Source organism: Euprymna scolopes, chromosome 34 (genome assembly GCF_053919585.1).
Source record: "Euprymna scolopes isolate OS-2025 chromosome 34, ASM5391958v1, whole genome shotgun sequence".
Lineage (NCBI taxonomy): Eukaryota > Metazoa > Mollusca > Cephalopoda > Sepiida > Sepiolidae > Euprymna > Euprymna scolopes.
In genome coordinates, this window is record NC_136515.1 from 34,072,018 (window position 1) to 34,091,511 (window position 19,494).

At 29.3% G+C, this 19,494-nt stretch overlaps 1 protein-coding gene across 1 annotated transcript in view; it reads right to left on the minus strand.

The window, feature by feature from the left end:
* LOC145259171 (uncharacterized) overlaps window positions 1-19,494 on the minus strand; it is a 161,403-nt gene that overhangs the window by 70,076 nt on the left and 71,833 nt on the right. The window contains exons 6-7 of the mRNA XM_080116913.1: window positions 16,634-16,776; window positions 1,441-1,582 (exon numbers count right to left, since the gene is read on the minus strand). Coding sequence (XP_079973039.1) covers window positions 1,441-1,582; window positions 16,634-16,776 — 285 coding nt within the window. The remainder of the gene's footprint in view (window positions 1-1,440; window positions 1,583-16,633; window positions 16,777-19,494) is intronic.

Consider the following 19,494-nt stretch of genomic DNA (forward strand, 5'->3'; position numbering starts at 1 on the left):
CACTCTGGATTTGGATAAAAATAAAAAGTGGGTGCAAATCCAGAGTTCAACCTAATGAAAAAACAAAAAACATTTTATGATGCAATGAAAAAAAAATGTAATATTCCAAAAATTACACAAATCGATGAAGTAGGGTTTTTTTGTTTTTTGTTTTTAGATAGAAAATCTGTAAGACTTTTAGCAATTTAAATCATAAAATCGTAGCCATCACAAGAATGGTTCTGATCTCAGTAGTTCGAATTGAGTCGTCTCTCTTTATTAAACTTGGTGAATCAATACACAACGTCTTGCTTCATCATAAAATTTGATTTTCTTAGTTAAAAAAAAATACTTTAACCATTTATGTGCATTTTGAGGATATGACATTTTTATTCCATGATGTACATCATAAAGATTTTTTTATTAATTAGGTTGAAATCTGGACTTGTACCAAAAATTGGCTCAATCCATTGGATTAGGACAGAACAGATAAAGTGTAATATCAGAACAGATACTACACTTTGTTCCTAGCCAAAGTGTCAAAAAAAAAAAAAAAAAAAAGGTGGGGGGGGAGTCACATCTGCTAACTCTGTAGTTCAAGTCCACCAGACAGAGTTGAGAAAATGATTTTGTCAGAAAATAATAGTGGGAGTTTGTTTTATTTAATTATTTTTTAATATTGCTTGAGACAAGGCATGAAGCCACTGATGTAAGGAGCGAAAGATAATTATTGCAAAGACAGGAGATGACTATTGAATTTAGTCTTGAAAAGAGCAAGGCTGCAGGTAGAAGGAAAACAGTGAGCAGGAAGAGAGTTCCACACCTTTCAATTTCTTGGAAAGAAGCGATTGGAATAAAAAGCTGTATTACAATGAGGTATCAAAACTACAGGTTGATGGAGATCACAAGCCAAACAAGCTGGAAAAAATTAATTTACATTTAGTAAATTTCTTGAATTTGTGGATTTTCTAGATTTGAATAAGATGAATTTTGTTTTATATTTTTTTTTACACGCAAAACATTTTTGTTTATTTATTTGTACAAAACATATCATTTTATTTATTTAATTTTTACATCCAAAACATTTCTTTTGTTTATTTATTTGTACAAAAGCATATCTATTATTTTGTTTATTTAATTTTTACATTCAAAACATTTTTTTGTTTATTTATTTGTACAAAAACATATCTATTATTTTGTTTATTTAATTTTTACATCCAAAACATTTTTCCCCACCAAAAGCATGTCCATTATTTTTTAGCTTACACATAAAACATATTTTTAAGACCCAAAACATATCTATTATTTATTTTTCTGTTTATTTATTTATTATTTTTAAGACCCAAAATATAACTGTTGTACAAAATTCAATATTGTGAATGTTCAGAAGTAGTAAGAATATATTTTTCACACAAAATAACATTTTTTTTCTAAAATTAAAAAAGAAAAACATGAACTTACGTGTTCCATTAGTTTTAAAATACAGAAGGAGTGGATCACTCCAAATACCCGGATATGATTTTGGACGAGCATAAATCCCAACTTTGTACTTTTCGCCAGGAAGAAGATTACAGATTTCATGTTCCTGGTTAGAACCAAGATTCTGCAAAAATATTTTAATATCGAAATAATGCTTACATCAGTTATAAAAATATAAATGAGGATTACTTGTCCCAGGAAAAGGAAAAATAATTCTCAGAACAGTTTTGTATCAAACTTTTATGTCCCCTTATGAAAATTAAAATCAAGATATAATGGTACTAACCCGTATGTCTAGAATCCTTATTCTAATTTCGATTACCATCCATCAAATTGTTTTGATTTTAGAAAATGTCTTATGCTGAAGTGGTTTTAAAAAGAAATTAAAATTCGAATAATCTTGCTTGTTTGGGGTGTAATAACTATGAATTTAATGCAAATCTGACATATTTGAATTTTCAAACGGAAGATTATGTCCATATTATGTCCCTTAAAACACCTTTAAAATAATTTTTTTTTTAAAACTGCAATTCGGAGAATATTTATTAATTGATGCCTAATATTTTAATATTAAAATTTCACAAGAATCAAAGGGCTTCAACCTTTTTTATCCACTTTGCAGGAAACTAAATTAAACTAAATATGGCCCACATTACACCTCACAGTTGTCTTTCAAAATTCATAATGATCAGTTCACTAGTTTAAGAGTAGATCATGTACATACAAATAAACATAACTAACTTTCAAGATCAAAGTGTAGTATCTGTTCTTCAGATGTTGCACTTCTATTTTTTGTTCTCTTTCGGTGGAGGAGAAATCCTTCACGGCTGAGACAATTTTTATTTTTGTACCTTTTCTCCACATTAAAAAACGACCCTGGTGTCTAACTCTGTCCCGTGGGGAGGCATAGTAAATAGGTACATTATCACTGTTATTCATTTAACTGGTTCTGTTTGAAATTCCAATAAAGATGTTGGATAACAGGTTATCAAATTATTGGTAAATAAATGTTGGTATATATAACGTTTTATGATGAACAATGTTTTGATTGAGCTGGAGTGAAACAATGACGTGGACAAGTATTTGTTATCCCCTCAAATAACATATCGACATGTTATTTTGAGGAGATAACAAATACTTGAACATGAGAGGGCTTCAAATGACAAGAGACAATGTTCCATTGATGAAGAGTTAGACAAACGTTCTTTGCTGAAGAAGAAGAGGAGTGCATATGATAGACAACGTCTGTGAACGTTTAAGAGATAAGAGAAACATCCAATATGACAGTAACAACTGGGACGAATTCACACACCTGTTTCATCAAAAGATGAGACCACACAAAGTTATATGTCATATAAAATTTATTCACACACCGTTTCAACACTTTGAAAATTACAACACTGACTTCACTGGCTTCCACAGTGTCTTTTCCCTGACTTCTCATCTGACTTCTTCGACTGACTTCCAACTCTTGACTAACTGATACATATCTTTTTCCAGCTCTCTGCTAAGATCCACGTCATCTTAAGTGACCTCTACACCAGATTACATTAGACTTTAGAGGTCAGACCTATTTTTAAATAATTGTTTTGTGCTAGTTATGAAAACATTTCTTTTTCTGAAAACATTTGTTTTTATTTATCTAAAATTCCTTCTAGTTATTGTTAATAGAATCTAGTCAAGTTAAATTCCTAAAACATCATTTAATATTTGTCCTTGAATTCAACTACACAATAATAATAATCTTCTTGCTCAGGTAATTTGGCAATGCTCTGGAGGCTAATATCAACAAAGGATCCCAACGACAACAAAGCAGCGTTTGAAAAATGCATCTGAAGAAGGTTGTGAAAATAATATACAAGATGAGCAAATCATCCAAATTCACTTAAATTGTATTCGTGTACATATACGCCAAAGTCACAGTCATACACCAGTTTTTGTTTGACCATCACAAGAAATATTGAGCCTGGTCAATGGGTGGCTATTTGGAAGTGCTAAAGACTATATGTCATCTATAAGATAAATCTCACCTGTCTGCTTAAATGTATGTATGTTTTCATGTCTGCCTAAAACTTTTGATAGATCTTCACAAGATTGGTATCGTTTTGAAGCTCCACCCTTCAGACGACAAATATAAAAAAATTGGCTAAAAACATTAATTCCTTCACCCTCAACTGGGCACTTTTCTACAAGGAGGGGGCACTTTTTTCGCCGATATTTTCGAAAGTTATCGCCTCTTTTTGATTGACTAGCCTTTACCACTTCCGGTTTGGTGATGGATGCAACAGCAAAGACGTCACATTTTTTTTTTCACATTCTTTTCCTCCTTTGCAGTATGGCTCTGAGCCTGCCTGCCTACCACCACTTGTTTTTTATTTATATTTTTTTTGCTCAACACACACTTCCAAACACCCGGGCAACGCCGGGTATCCCCCGTTAGTCTATTATATAAAAGGCAAAATGGATGCAAGTGTTTGTGTATGTCCACGAAAGGCTTTTTTCATCCAGCTTCTCACGTCAGATTCTGGGAGAAATCTCCTTATACTTTCTATATCATAATATCTCAAATTTGCAAACGGACATCGTCTCCATCTTTTTTTTGATCGAATTTTTAAAAATTCCCTCATTTCAAGTGTTTGTTTGTCTTTCTCGTAAAGCGAAACTAATCGAAGCAAACACAAGTGCCTCCTGGCCTTCCGAGCGGGGATGTTTGATCAAACCCTTCATATCAGACAATTTTATAATACTCGAATGAGCAGCATCTATTTTTATCAAAAAATATAACCATGGAAAATTCACAGTGTTGGAAATGATAATCACAAAGACAGAATGCAATTTCCATGATGAAATAAACACAGTTTTGTCTTATAATGGCGTCATTGAAACCAAAAATCTATTAACTAATTTCAAACAATCAGAAACAAATCTTACATTAAAAATGTCTGATTTGAATAAACATCAAATTGTAACTTTATTTTATCTATTATTATTATTATTATTATTATTATTATTTATTAATACGGTAATTTGCTTTGACCCTTATCATTCTGAGAGCCCTTAAAAGGAAAGTGGAATATTTCAAATGATTGAATAAACATTTAATAAAATAAAAATTGGTATCGTTAATTAGGGAAACTCTAGCAACATTCTGATTACATATCAATACATTGAAATAAGTAAAATCATGTAGTGCTTTTGTTGATCATGGATCTTTTAAACCTCCGCATTTCAGGTGAAAACATTACCTACTTACATATAATGTTGAAATTAGTACAAATTTCAACGCATTTCAGGTGAAAACATTACCTACTTAAGTATCATGTTGAAATAAGTAAAATTATAGAGTGCTTTTGTTGTTTAGGGATCTTTTAAATCTCCGCATTTCAGGTGAAAACATTACCTACTTACATGTCATGTTGAAATTAGTACAAATTCCAACGCATTTCATGTGAAAACATTTTTACCTATATAAGTGCCATGTCGAAATATTTACAATCATAGAGTAGCTATTGTGGATCTTAAACCTATGCATTTAATGGGAAAATATTATTACCTACTTATATTACCTACTTATTATATGTCATGTTGCAATAAGTAAAATCATAGGGGGCTTTTTTTATTATTAGTATTTTTTAAAACCATTTTTTTTAAACATGCACATTTCATTAATTTATTTTTATTTCGGACTATTAGTCTCATCTTTATTAGTTGTTGTTTTTCATCTTTTATTGGTTTGTTTTATTCACAACGTTTCGGCCAACTATTCCTCTGGCCTTCGTCAGGTAGTAACCGCGACGGATAGGAACTCTGAATCTCCTAACTGCATTCTCAGCCATCACTGCCATCCGTAGTTGTTGTCGTCTCACCACATTTTGGCCAAGTAAACCTCTGGCACGCTTTGGGTGGGATTGAAACCGCTATCTTCAGACAATGTTCATCTGGAACTGTAGAGATTCAACGTCTCTATCAACTGCACCACGGGCCCCGAAAGGCAATCAAGGTTGGATTCTATATTTTTTTTAAACCTGCGTATTTCAGGTGAAAACTATATTTTTTTTAAACCTGCACATTTCAGATGAAAACTATCTTTTTTTAAAACCTGCACATTTCAGATGAAAACTATCTTTTTTTAAAACCTGCACATTTCAGATGAAAACTATATTTTTTTTAAACCTGCACATTTCAGATGAGAAACTATATTTTTAAACCTGCACATTTCAGGGGAAAACTATATTTTTTTTAAACCTGCACATTTCAGATGAAAACTATATTTTTTTTAAACCTGCACATTTCAGATGAAAACTATCTTTTTTTAAAACCTGCACATTTCAGATGAAAACTATATTTTTTTTAAACCTGCACATTTCAGATGAAAACTATCTTTTTTTTAAACCTGCACATTTCAGGTGAAAACTATCTTTTTTTAAAACCTGCACATTTCAGATGAAAACTATCTTTTTTTAAAACCTGCACATTTCAGATGAAAACTATCTTTTTTTAAAACCTGCACATTTCAGATGAAAACTATATTTTTTTTAAACCTGCACATTTCAGATGAGAAACTATATTTTTAAACCTGCACATTTCAGGGGAAAACTATATTTTTTTTAAACCTGCACATTTCAGATGAAAACTATATTTTTTTTAAACCTGCACATTTCAGATGAAAACTATCTTTTTTTAAAACCTGCACATTTCAGATGAAAACTATATTTTTTTTAAACCTGCACATTTCAGATGAAAACTATCTTTTTTTAAACCTGCACATTTCAGGTGAAAACTATCTTTTTTTAAAACCTGCACATTTCAGATGAAAACTATCTTTTTTTAAAACCTGCACATTTCAGATGAAAACTATCTTTTTTTAAAACCTGCACATTTCAGATGAAAACTATCTTTTTTTTAAACCTGCACATTTCAGATGAGAAACTATATTTTTAAACCTGCACATTTCAGGGGAAAACTATATTTTTTTTAAACCTGCACATTTCAGATGAAAACTATATTTTTTTTAAACCTGCACATTTCAGATGAAAACTATCTTTTTTTAAAACCTGCACATTTCAGATGAAAACTATATTTTTTTTAAACCTGCACATTTCAGATGAAAACTATCTTTTTTTTAAACCTGCACATTTCAGGTGAAAACTATCTTTTTTTAAAACCTGCACATTTCAGATGAAAACTATCTTTTTTTAAAACCTGCACATTTCAGATGAAAACTATCTTTTTTTAAAACCTGCACATTTCAGATGAAAACTATCTTTTTTTTAAACCTGCACATTTCAGATGAGAAACTATATTTTTAAACCTGCACATTTCAGGGGAAAACTATATTTTTTTTAAACCTGCACATTTCAGATGAAAACTATATTTTTTTTAAACCTGCACATTTCAGATGAAAACTATCTTTTTTTAAAACCTGCACATTTCAGATGAAAACTATATTTTTTTTAAACCTGCACATTTCAGATGAAAACTATCTTTTTTTTAAACCTGCACATTTCAGGTGAAAACTATCTTTTTTTAAAACCTGCACATTTCAGATGAAAACTATCTTTTTTTAAAACCTGCACATTTCAGATGAAAACTATATTTTTTTTAAACCTGCACATTTCAGATGAGAAACTATATTTTTAAACCTGCACATTTCAGGGGAAAACTATATTTTTTTTAAACCTGCACATTTCAGATGAAAACTATATTTTTTTTAAACCTGCACATTTCAGATGAAAACTATCTTTTTTTAAAACCTGCACATTTCAGATGAAAACTATATTTTTTTTAAACCTGCACATTTCAGATGAAAACTATCTTTTTTTTAAACCTGCACATTTCAGGTGAAAACTATCTTTTTTTAAAACCTGCACATTTCAGATGAAAACTATCTTTTTTTAAAACCTGCACATTTCAGATGAAAACTATCTTTTTTTAAAACCTGCACATTTCAGATGAAAACTATATTTTTTTTAAACCTGCACATTTCAGATGAGAAACTATATTTTTAAACCTGCACATTTCAGGGGAAAACTATATTTTTTTTAAACCTGCACATTTCAGATGAAAACTATATTTTTTTTAAACCTGCACATTTCAGATGAAAACTATCTTTTTTTAAAACCTGCACATTTCAGATGAAAACTATATTTTTTTTAAACCTGCACATTTCAGATGAAAACTATCTTTTTTTTAAACCTGCACATTTCAGGTGAAAACTATCTTTTTTTAAAACCTGCACATTTCAGATGAAAACTATCTTTTTTTAAAACCTGCACATTTCAGATGAAAACTATCTTTTTTTAAAACCTGCACATTTCAGATGAAAACTATATTTTTTTTAAACCTGCACATTTCAGATGAAAACTATCTTTTTTTTAAACCTGCACATTTCAGGTGAAAACTATCTTTTTTTAAAACCTGCACATTTCAGATGAAAACTATCTTTTTTTAAAACCTGCACATTTCAGATGAAAACTATCTTTTTTTAAAACCTGCACATTTCAGATGAAAACTATATTTTTTTTAAACCTGCACATTTCAGATGAGAAACTATATTTTTAAACCTGCACATTTCAGATGAAAACTATATTTTTTTTAAACCTGCACATTTCAGATGAAAACTATATTTTTTTTAAACCTGCACATTTCAGATGAAAACTATCTTTTTTTAAAACCTGCACATTTCAGATGAAAACTATATTTTTTTTAAACCTGCACATTTCAGATGAAAACTATCTTTTTTTTAAACCTGCACATTTCAGGTGAAAACTATCTTTTTTTAAAACCTGCACATTTCAGATGAAAACTATCTTTTTTTAAAACCTGCACATTTCAGATGAAAACTATCTTTTTTTTAAACCTGCACATTTCAGATGAGAAACTATATTTTTAAACCTGCACATTTCAGGGGAAAACTATATTTTTTTTAAACCTGCACATTTCAGATGAAAACTATATTTTTTTTAAACCTGCACATTTCAGATGAAAACTATATTTTTTTAAAACCTGCACATTTCAGATGAAAACTATATTTTTTTTAAACCTGCACATTTCAGATGAAAACTATCTTTTTTTTAAACCTGCACATTTCAGGTGAAAACTATCTTTTTTTAAAACCTGCACATTTCAGATGAAAACTATCTTTTTTTAAAACCTGCACATTTCAGATGAAAACTATCTTTTTTTAAAACCTGCACATTTCAGATGAAAACTATCTTTTTTTTAAACCTGCACATTTCAGATGAGAAACTATATTTTTAAACCTGCACATTTCAGGGGAAAACTATATTTTTTTTAAACCTGCACATTTCAGATGAAAACTATATTTTTTTTAAACCTGCACATTTCAGATGAAAACTATATTTTTTTTAAACCTGCACATTTCAGATGAAAACTATATTTTTTTTAAACCTGCACATTTCAGATGAAAACTATCTTTTTTTTAAACCTGCACATTTCAGGTGAAAACTATCTTTTTTTAAAACCTGCACATTTCAGATGAAAACTATCTTTTTTTAAAACCTGCACATTTCAGATGAAAACTATATTTTTTTTAAACCTGCACATTTCAGATGAGAAACTATATTTTTAAACCTGCACATTTCAGGGGAAAACTATATTTTTTTTAAACCTGCACATTTCAGATGAAAACTATATTTTTTTTAAACCTGCACATTTCAGATGAAAACTATCTTTTTTTAAAACCTGCACATTTCAGATGAAAACTATCTTTTTTTTAAACCTGCACATTTCAGGTGAAAACTATCTTTTTTTTAAACCTGCACATTTCAGATGAAAACTATCTTTTTTTTAAACCTGCACATTTCAGATGAGAAACTATATTTTTAAACCTGCACATTTCAGGGGAAAACTATATTTTTTTTAAACCTGCACATTTCAGATGAAAACTATATTTTTTTTAAACCTGCACATTTCAGATGAAAACTATATTTTTTTTAAACCTGCACATTTCAGATGAAAACTATCTTTTTTTTAAACCTGCACATTTCAGATGAAAACTATCTTTTTTTTAAACCTGCACATTTCAGATGAGAAACTATATTTTTAAACCTGCACATTTCAGGGGAAAACTATATTTTTTTAAAACCTGCACATTTCAGATGAAAACTATATTTTTTTTAAACCTGCACATTTCAGGTGAAAACTATCTTTTTTTAAAACCTGCACATTTCAGATGAAAACTATCTTTTTTTAAAACCTGCACATTTCAGATGAAAACTATATTTTTTTTAAACCTGCACATTTCAGATGAAAACTATCTTTTTTTAAAACCTGCACATTTCAGATGAAAACTATATTTTTTTTAAACCTGCACATTTCAGATGAAAACTATCTTTTTTTTAAACCTGCACATTTCAGGTGAAAACTATCTTTTTTTTAAACCTGCACATTTCAGATGAAAACTATCTTTTTTTTAAACCTGCACATTTCAGATGAGAAACTATATTTTTAAACCTGCACATTTCAGGGGAAAACTATATTTTTTTAAAACCTGCACATTTCAGATGAAAACTATATTTTTTTTAAACCTGCACATTTCAGGTGAAAACTATCTTTTTTTAAAACCTGCACATTTCAGAAGAAAACTATCTTTTTTTAAAACCTGCACATTTCAGATGAAAACTATATTTTTTTTAAACCTGCACATTTCAGATGAAAACTATCTTTTTTTAAAACCTGCACATTTCAGATGAAAACTATATTTTTTTAAAACCTGCACATTTCAGATGAAAACTATATTTTTTTTAAACCTGCACATTTCAGGTGAAAACTATCTTTTTTTAAAACCTGCACATTTCAGATGAAAACTATCTTTTTTTTAAACCTGCACATTTCAGGTGAAAACTATCTTTTTTTAAAACCTGCACATTTCAGATGAAAACTATATTTTTTTTAAACCTGCACATTTCAGATGAGAAACTATATTTTTAAACCTGCACATTTCAGGGGAAAACTATATTTTTTTTAAACCTGCACATTTCAGATGAAAACTATATTTTTTTTAAACCTGCACATTTCAGATGAGAACTATCTTTTTTTAAAACCTGCACATTTCAGATGAAAACTATATTTTTTTTAAACCTGCACATTTCAGATGAAAACTATCTTTTTTTTAAACCTGCACATTTCAGGTGAAAACTATCTTTTTTTTAAACCTGCACATTTCAGATGAAAACTATCTTTTTTTTAAACCTGCACATTTCAGATGAGAAACTATATTTTTAAACCTGCACATTTCAGGGGAATACTATATTTTTTTAAAACCTGCACATTTCAGATGAAAACTATATTTTTTTTAAACCTGCACATTTCAGGGGAAAACTATATTTTTTTTAAACCTGCACATTTCAGATGAAAACTATATTTTTTTAAAACCTGCACATTTCAGATGAAAACTATATTTTTTTTAAACCTGCACATTTCAGATGAAAACTATATTTTTTTTAAACCTGCACATTTCAGGGGAAAACTATATTTTTTTTAAACCTGCACATTTCAGATGAAAACTATATTTTTTTTAAACCTGCACATTTCAGATGAAAACTATATTTTTTTTAAACCTGCACATTTCAGGGGAAAACTATATTTTTTTTAAACCTGCACATTTCAGATGAAAACTATATTTTTTTTAAACCTGCACATTTCAGGGGAAAACTATATTTTTTTTAAACCTGCACATTTCAGATGAAAACTATATTTTTTTTAAACCTGCACATTTCAGATGAAAACTATCTTTTTTTTAAACCTGCACATTTCAGATGAAAACTATATTTTTTTAAAACCTGCACATTTCAGATGAAAACTATCTTTTTTTTAAACCTGCACATTTCAGATGAAAACTATATTTTTTTAAAACCTGCACATTTCAGATGAAAACTATCTTTTTTTTAAACCTGCACATTTCAGATGAAAACTATCTTTTTTTTAAACCTGCACATTTCAGATGAAAACTATCTTTTTTTTAAACCTGCACATTTCAGATGAAAACTATATTTTTTTAAAACCTGCACATTTCAGATGAAAACTATCTTTTTTTTAAACCTGCACATTTCAGATGAAAACTATCTTTTTTCTAAACCTGCACATTTCAGATGAAAACTATCTTTTTTTTAAACCTGCACATTTCAGATGAAAACTATCTTTTTTTTAAACCTGCACATTTCAGATGAAAACTATATTTTTTTAAAACCTGCACATTTCAGATGAAAACTATATTTTTTTAAAACCTGCACATTTCAGATGAAAACTATCTTTTTTTTAAACCTGCACATTTCAGATGAAAACTATATTTTTTTAAAACCTGCACATTTCAGATGAAAACTATCTTTTTTTTAAACCTGCACATTTCAGATGAAAACTATCTTTTTTTTAAACCTGCACATTTCAGATGAAAACTATCTTTTTTTTAAACCTGCACATTTCAGATGAAAACTATATTTTTTTAAAACCTGCACATTTCAGATGAAAACTATATTTTTTTTAAACCTGCACATTTCAGATGAAAACTATCTTTTTTTTAAACCTGCACATTTCAGATGAAAACTATCTTTTTTTTAAACCTGCACATTTCAGATGAAAACTATATTTTTTTAAAACCTGCACATTTCAGATGAAAACTATATTTTTTTAAAACCTGCACATTTCAGATGAAAACTATATTTTTTTAAAACCTGCACATTTCAGATGAAAACTATCTTTTTTTTAAACCTGCACATTTCAGATGAAAACTATATTTTTTTTAAACCTGCACATTTCAGATGAAAACTATATTTTTTTTAAACCTGCACATTTCAGATGAAAACTATCTTTTTTTTAAACCTGCACATTTCAGATGAAAACCATTTTTTTTTAAACCTGCACATTTCAGATGAAAACTATCTTTTTTTTAAACCTGCACATTTCAGATGAAAACTATCTTTTTTTTAAACCTGCACATTTCAGATGAAAACTATATTTTTTTTAAACCTGCACATTTCAGATGAAAACTATCTTTTTTTTAAACCTGCACATTTCAGATGAAAACTATCTTTTTTTTAAACCTGCACATTTCAGATGAAAACTATATTTTTTTAAAATCTGCACATTTCAGATGAGAAACTATCTTTTTTTTAAACCTGCACATTTCAGATGAAAACTATCTTTTTTTAAAATCTGCACATTTCAGATGAAAACTATCTTTTTTTTAAACCTGCACATTTCAGATGAAAACTATATTTTTTTAAAATCTGCACATTTCAGATGAGAAACTATCTTTTTTTTAAACCTGCACATTTCAGATGAAAACTATCTTTTTTTAAAATCTGCACATTTCAGATGAAAACTATCTTTTTTTTAAACCTGCACATTTCAGATGAAAACTATCTTTTTTTAAAACCTGCACATTTCAGGGGAAAACTATCTTTTTTTTAAACCTGCACATTTCAGATGAAAACTATCTTTTTTTAAAACCTGCACATTTCAGGTGAAAACTATCTTTTTTTTAAACCTGCACATTTCAGATGAAAACTATCTTTTTTTTAAACCTGCACATTTCAGATGAGAACTATCTTTTTTTTTAAACCTGCACATTTCAGATGAAAACTATCTTTTTTTTAAACCTGCACATTTCAGATGAAAACTATCTTTTTTTTAAACCTGCACATTTCAGATGAGAAACTATCTTTTTTTTAAACCTGCACATTTCAGATGAAAACTATCTTTTTTTTAAACCTGCACATTTCAGATGAAAACTATCTTTTTTTAAAATCTGCACATTTCAGATGAAAACTATATTTTTTTTAAACCTGCACATTTCAGATGAAAACTATCTTTTTTTTAAACCTGCACATTTCAGATGAGAAACTATCTTTTTTTTAAACCTGCACATTTCAGATGAAAACTATCTTTTTTTAAAACCTGCACATTTCAGATGAAAACTATCTTTTTTTTAAACCTGCACATTTCAGATGAAAACTATATTTTTTTTAAACCTGCACATTTCAGATGAAAACTATATTTTTTTTAAACCTGCACATTTCAGATGAAAACTATATTTTTTTTAAAACCTGCACATTTCAGATGAGAAACTATATTTTTAAACCTGCACATTTCAGATGAAAACTATCTTTTTTTAAAACCTGCACATTTCAGATGAAAACTATATTTTTTTTAAACCTGCACATTTCAGGGGAAAACTATATTTTTTTTAAACCTGCACATTTCAGATGAAAACTATATTTTTTTTAAACCTGCACATTTCAGATGAAAACTATCTTTTTTTAAAACCTGCACATTTCAGATGAAAACTATATTTTTTTTAAAACCTGCACATTTCAGATGAAAACTATATTTTTTTTAAAACCTGCACATTTCAGATGAAAACTATATTTTTTTTAAACCTGCACATTTCAGATGAAAACTATATTTTTTTAAAACCTGCACATTTCAGATGAAAACTATCTTTTTTTTAAACCTGCACATTTCAGATGAAAACTATATTTTTTTTAAACCTGCACATTTCAGATGAAAACTATATTTTTTTAAAACCTGCACATTTCAGGTGAAAACTATATTTTTTTAAACCTGCACATTTCAGATGAAAACTATCTTTTTTTAAAACCTGCACATTTCAGGTGAAAACTATATTTTTTTAAAACCTGCACATTTCAGATGAAAACTATATTTTTTTTAAACCTGCACATTTCAGATGAAAACTATATTTTTTTAAAACCTGCACATTTCAGATGAAAACTATATTTTTTTTAAACCTGCACATTTCAGGTGAAAACATTACATGTCTCTTTCTCTCTCTATTCCTTAACATTAGTTCAAAGACGGAAAATCAAACCAATTCCTTACATGTGTAATCCAAGATGTCATGAAATACATGTGTAATCCAAGATGTCATGAAATAATAAACAACTTGGGGTCATCGGAACTTACAGAAAATCAACCTGACAATATCACATGTGTATCAGGCATATCTAGCTGAACTTTTGAAAGACATTAAAGACAGATGTATTGGAAATTCTATTTGCAAATGTTTATGTTATTGAATTTTTAAAAAGAGGGATACCACATTATAATGCTGTGAGATCAGGATAAGGCCAGAACAGTTCAACAAATTGATGCAATTATGTCAAAGATTCCAGAGCTTCGTGATTTAGTTAAGTTTTTAATGGTACAATGTCCAACCTCATTATAATTGTTTATGTAATAAAAAGTTTCTTACTGATGTGTGTTTTTTTTTAAATTTGCAACAACTACGGAATTTCCATGGGTTCTGCTAGTTTAAATAATTATGCTATAACATATTATAATGGGATATAACTTATATAACTATAACCTATTATAATAGGAGCACTTCATATTGATAAAATAAAAGTTTTCAAGTATTATATATATATAATATTATTACTTTTCTTCTTAATTTGTATTAGAAGTCTACCAAATTTAAAATAATGCATATAATTGTACATGAAGTTTAAAAGGTTAACGATTATTGGTCGGTATAAGAATATGCTACACATTTTGTATTCGCACATATATTAGTAGTTTTTCACACTTTTTTTAAAAAGATCATCTTATTAGCAAAGATGATAACTGATGATTAAGCTGATGTCACTAAGGTAACAAATATCGACTTTACTCATTTTAAAATTAATTGTTCGAAAACCAAACTGCACCATCAAGACTTTTTTTTTTTTTTTTTTTTAACAAATAAGGGCATTTCAAAAACTGAAGACTATTTAGCTGACAATTATTTTCACGGTAAGAAAATAAAGAATATTTATTGTTATAAAAGGAATTAAATTGCATTTACAATTTAATAATAAATTTAAATAAGAAACATATGTTTTATTTATTAACAATGTTTACAAAATATCCATTTTATTTATTAAGAATTAACAAATGTTAACAATTAACAATGTTAAAAACATTCATTTTATAATACAATTAACAATGCTTAAAATATTTTATTTATTTACAAATGTTAACAATTAACATTAAAAACATATCCGTTTAATTTATTAAACAACTAATATATACAATTAACAATGTTTAAAACATATTCATTTTATTTATTAACAATTAATAATTTGCTCAAAATTAACAATATTAAGAAACATTTTATTTATTAACTAACAATGACAATTATTTTATGAAAGAAGAACGACTAATTTTTTCTTTATAGTATGACATCATCATCATGTTCAGTTTAATGTCCATTTTATATGCTGTCATGCATTGAATAGCTCTAAGAAATTGATTTTCAAACTAATCTATCTTTGGCCAGATCTTTATTTATCCCTCTTTCCCTTAGGTCCATATGAACTTGCTACTTTTGTCATTTATTGGGACCCTATGTCTGTAAGATGCGATTACGTTAACTAGAATGAATTTTGGCAAAGGTTATATTAGTACATGTCAGGATGACTTGGAATGGGGTATGCTCCCTTAAAGTTGGGAGATTCTATTTATAAATGCTGCTGATAGGAACTGACGAATCAAATTAATTCACCTTCTGCTATCAATCAATAAGAAACCAGAATTGTTTCATAAAAATTAAATCTTTAAGCATTCCAACACATAATTTTTTTGTGTTAACATAAAAAGGATCTTTTGCTCTTTGGCTGCAAAATTATAAAGTCCAGAACCTGTACAGAACAGCTGCCCGCCAAGGATTCTTCATCTCCAGTTATAGAATAACTTACCCATCAGAAATTTCTGAAATTAAACATGGCTTTCAATTCAAGAATTATTAACGATAAATTATACAGATCGATGGAATTTCCATAGGATTTCACTAGTCTTTACTATTTATGTTGCAATATTTTCAGACATAGTAAAAGAGTATGACCACATAGATTTGGGCAATTCGATTTATATAACCATGTTTGACCAAAACAATTAGATGTTCTGACATCTTTATATAAAATAGAATTAATTTTTTAGAATTTTTCATACTTTTTGTCTCAAAACGAAGACACTACCATGTTTCTGCTGATCATAACTGGATTAATTCTTTGCTCAGGAAATCATCTCTAACTGAAATGATGCTGCCATTTTTGCCAATAACTACAGTTTGCTATTTCAAGAATTTATAACATTTGTATTGATTTTTATACACATTAGAATTGATTATTTTAAAGATTCAGAGAAAAGTCATACTTACATATGTTTCTCTTCCTGTGCTTTTAGAACTTATGGTGACATTATAATTAAGTCTATAATGAAAGTTGTGCTTCCATGAAAACTCAAAACAGGAAATATTTGTAAATTGAGGATATTCAGTCAAGTTTACTTGCGCAGGTTTTACTGAAATAAAAATATCATGCATATTATATGTTATCAAAATAAATATAAATTATAAAATGATACGCAGCATATAATTTTATTAAAATTAGACATTATCACATTTGGTTTTACAGGGTGGAACGATAAATTTGTTGCCCTAAAGAAAACAACAGCTTTATTTTAAATCTTTTATTGAAAAAATCAATTCAGCTAACTTGATTATGTAGTAGAGCTGACATCTATTCAATGTAGCCGCCTTCAGCCCCAATCACTGTCTTGATACAGGTCCAGGACTGGGAGCATGCCTTTTCCACAAGCGCCAGCAGGAGCTCAGTGAATATCCGGCAGATGGCGGCAATCAAGCTGGCTTTGGTGTTGTGGGAGGTCATGTTGATGATGTTCTCGACATATGACCAAACAAAGTAATCCAGCGGGTTCAGGTCAGGGGTGGAGTGGGACCAGTGAGAGAAGGGTACAGAGTCATAGCATTTCTTCTGAAACCAAACCCAGATCTCTTTGGACTTGTGGGCCCGTGTCGAGTCTTACTGCCACACCCAGGGTCTGCCAGCAACCACTTGATTGCACCAGGGGACACCACACTCTTCAGCACATCCTGATACACTTCAATGTTGACATAAGCCGACTTTGAAGATGTGAGGTGGCATGATTTATCCCTCACTTGAAACCACACCAAAGACCATAACCATGGCCAGAAACTTTGTTGTCATCACCCTTAGTACGTCCCTGTTATTCATAGCAACCCAGCGATGCATTTTGAGGGTGTTGGCAATGGTCCTGTTGTCATAACTTGGATCGGCAGAAAGCATGAATTGTACAGCGGCACATCTCCAATAACTCGTTGAACATTTTTTAACTTTCAGACATGATAGAAAGCTCCTATCGCTCAAGATTTGTACACAACTAGCCAACTAGTAGATGGTCTGCAACAAAAAAGATAACAAATTTTCATCAAATGGAAATGGAATCATGTCGTCTTTTCTAGGGCAATAATTTTAGTGTTCTACTCTGTACATGCTAGCATGCATTCGATAGTTTGAGGAAACTGATTTTCAAATTAACCTATCTCTGCTCAGATTTTTTTATCACTTCAACCATCTTTTTGTTGTCCATTCCCATGTAATCTGAACATGGGAATGGACAGTATCTGTTCTACATCTACCATCCATTCTTTCAGTATTATTGAAGGCTCTTGTTCTGTACACACACCTCCCTATATACTGTCTAAATCTAATCTTCCTCTGAAGTCATCAGATCTAAGCATATATTTTAGACTCACATTACACATCGATCATATCATTCTTATATTATTTCTCTCCATGCAACACATATCCTCAACTATCACTGGACAGGTTTCACTTACATACCTCAAACTGCATATACATAGACTCTTCCTTTGGTAAACACTTTAAATTGTTGCATCCTTTTGTTTATTTTACAGGTATTTTCATGGAATGTGCTCCGACAAGCTTACTGCATTAGTGCCTCCTTGGCATAAATACCTTGACTGACAATCAGCAAAATCCCACCCGATCACTGTCTGTAGAAGTTACTAGAAGATGTTCGACCTAAATAGTTTTCTTGCTCATATTGCTTGCCTTTACAATTCTCTCCCTGCTCACTGCATCTCAAACTATACCAATATGTAGAAATTTAAATGTGCTGTTAACAAACATCTTGTTGTTTAACTCTCTACTTAGGATGCCCTTGTTAATACAGTCCTTAATTTACAGTAGCCTCCTACATTATGGTGACTTAATCGTGATGTGATTCCTATGATAAAAAAAGCAAAAAAAAAAAAGCAAATAGCTTTAATTGCTATTCTTTCTTTTTCCAGCTTGTTGGAGTTTGCTTTCTTTGGCACTCCAAAAAACAAGGACGTTTTTACAGAAACGTATGAATTATAAATATTTGCAACCAGTGAATAAAGTTCAAAAGTAACACGTACATGTGAAAATAATAAGCCAACTTATAAATTCCTATAAAACCCGATCAATACAATCAATTTTCTATATTCACCAGCTTAACATGCACAGAAAAATCCAAGAACGTTTGCTAAATCATCCTCCTTTATACCTTTGAGACGAGGGAGGTGAAACGACTTAATGACTCTCATACAACCTTTCTTCATCTTGTGCATGCATTTATACACACAAGTCAAACAAAAACGAACTGCTAATCACAGCTGTACATGCACTAACAACAAGATAAACTAATACACACACACACAATGCTTTGCTGCGAAATACTCTCATGTGTATAATACATAGGCAACTCATTCACACTGTGAACATTTTGTCATGATTACTAATCAAACTTTCTTTACTAAACGTGTTTGCAGATATTAACATTATCATTATTGAAAATAACATTTATATACTTATCTCTTGTATAAAAACATAAAACATTTGCTATAAAATTTCGTTTTTCTCAATTTTTGCATTTCCAATAGCAGATAAAGCACTGCTTAGTCTTAGTGAACAATGACCTAAATATAATGTCTGCGTATAATTGTTTAGAAATAAATGATAATTGTTTATTAATGAATAACAAAAAATTGTTTATTAATGAATAAAAAAAATAATTGTTTAGTAATGAATAAAAAATAATTGTTTAGAATGAATTAAAAAATAATTGTTTAGAATGAATTAAAAAATAATTGTTTAGAATGAATTAAAAAATAATTGTTTAGAATGAATTAAAAAATAATTGTTTAGAATG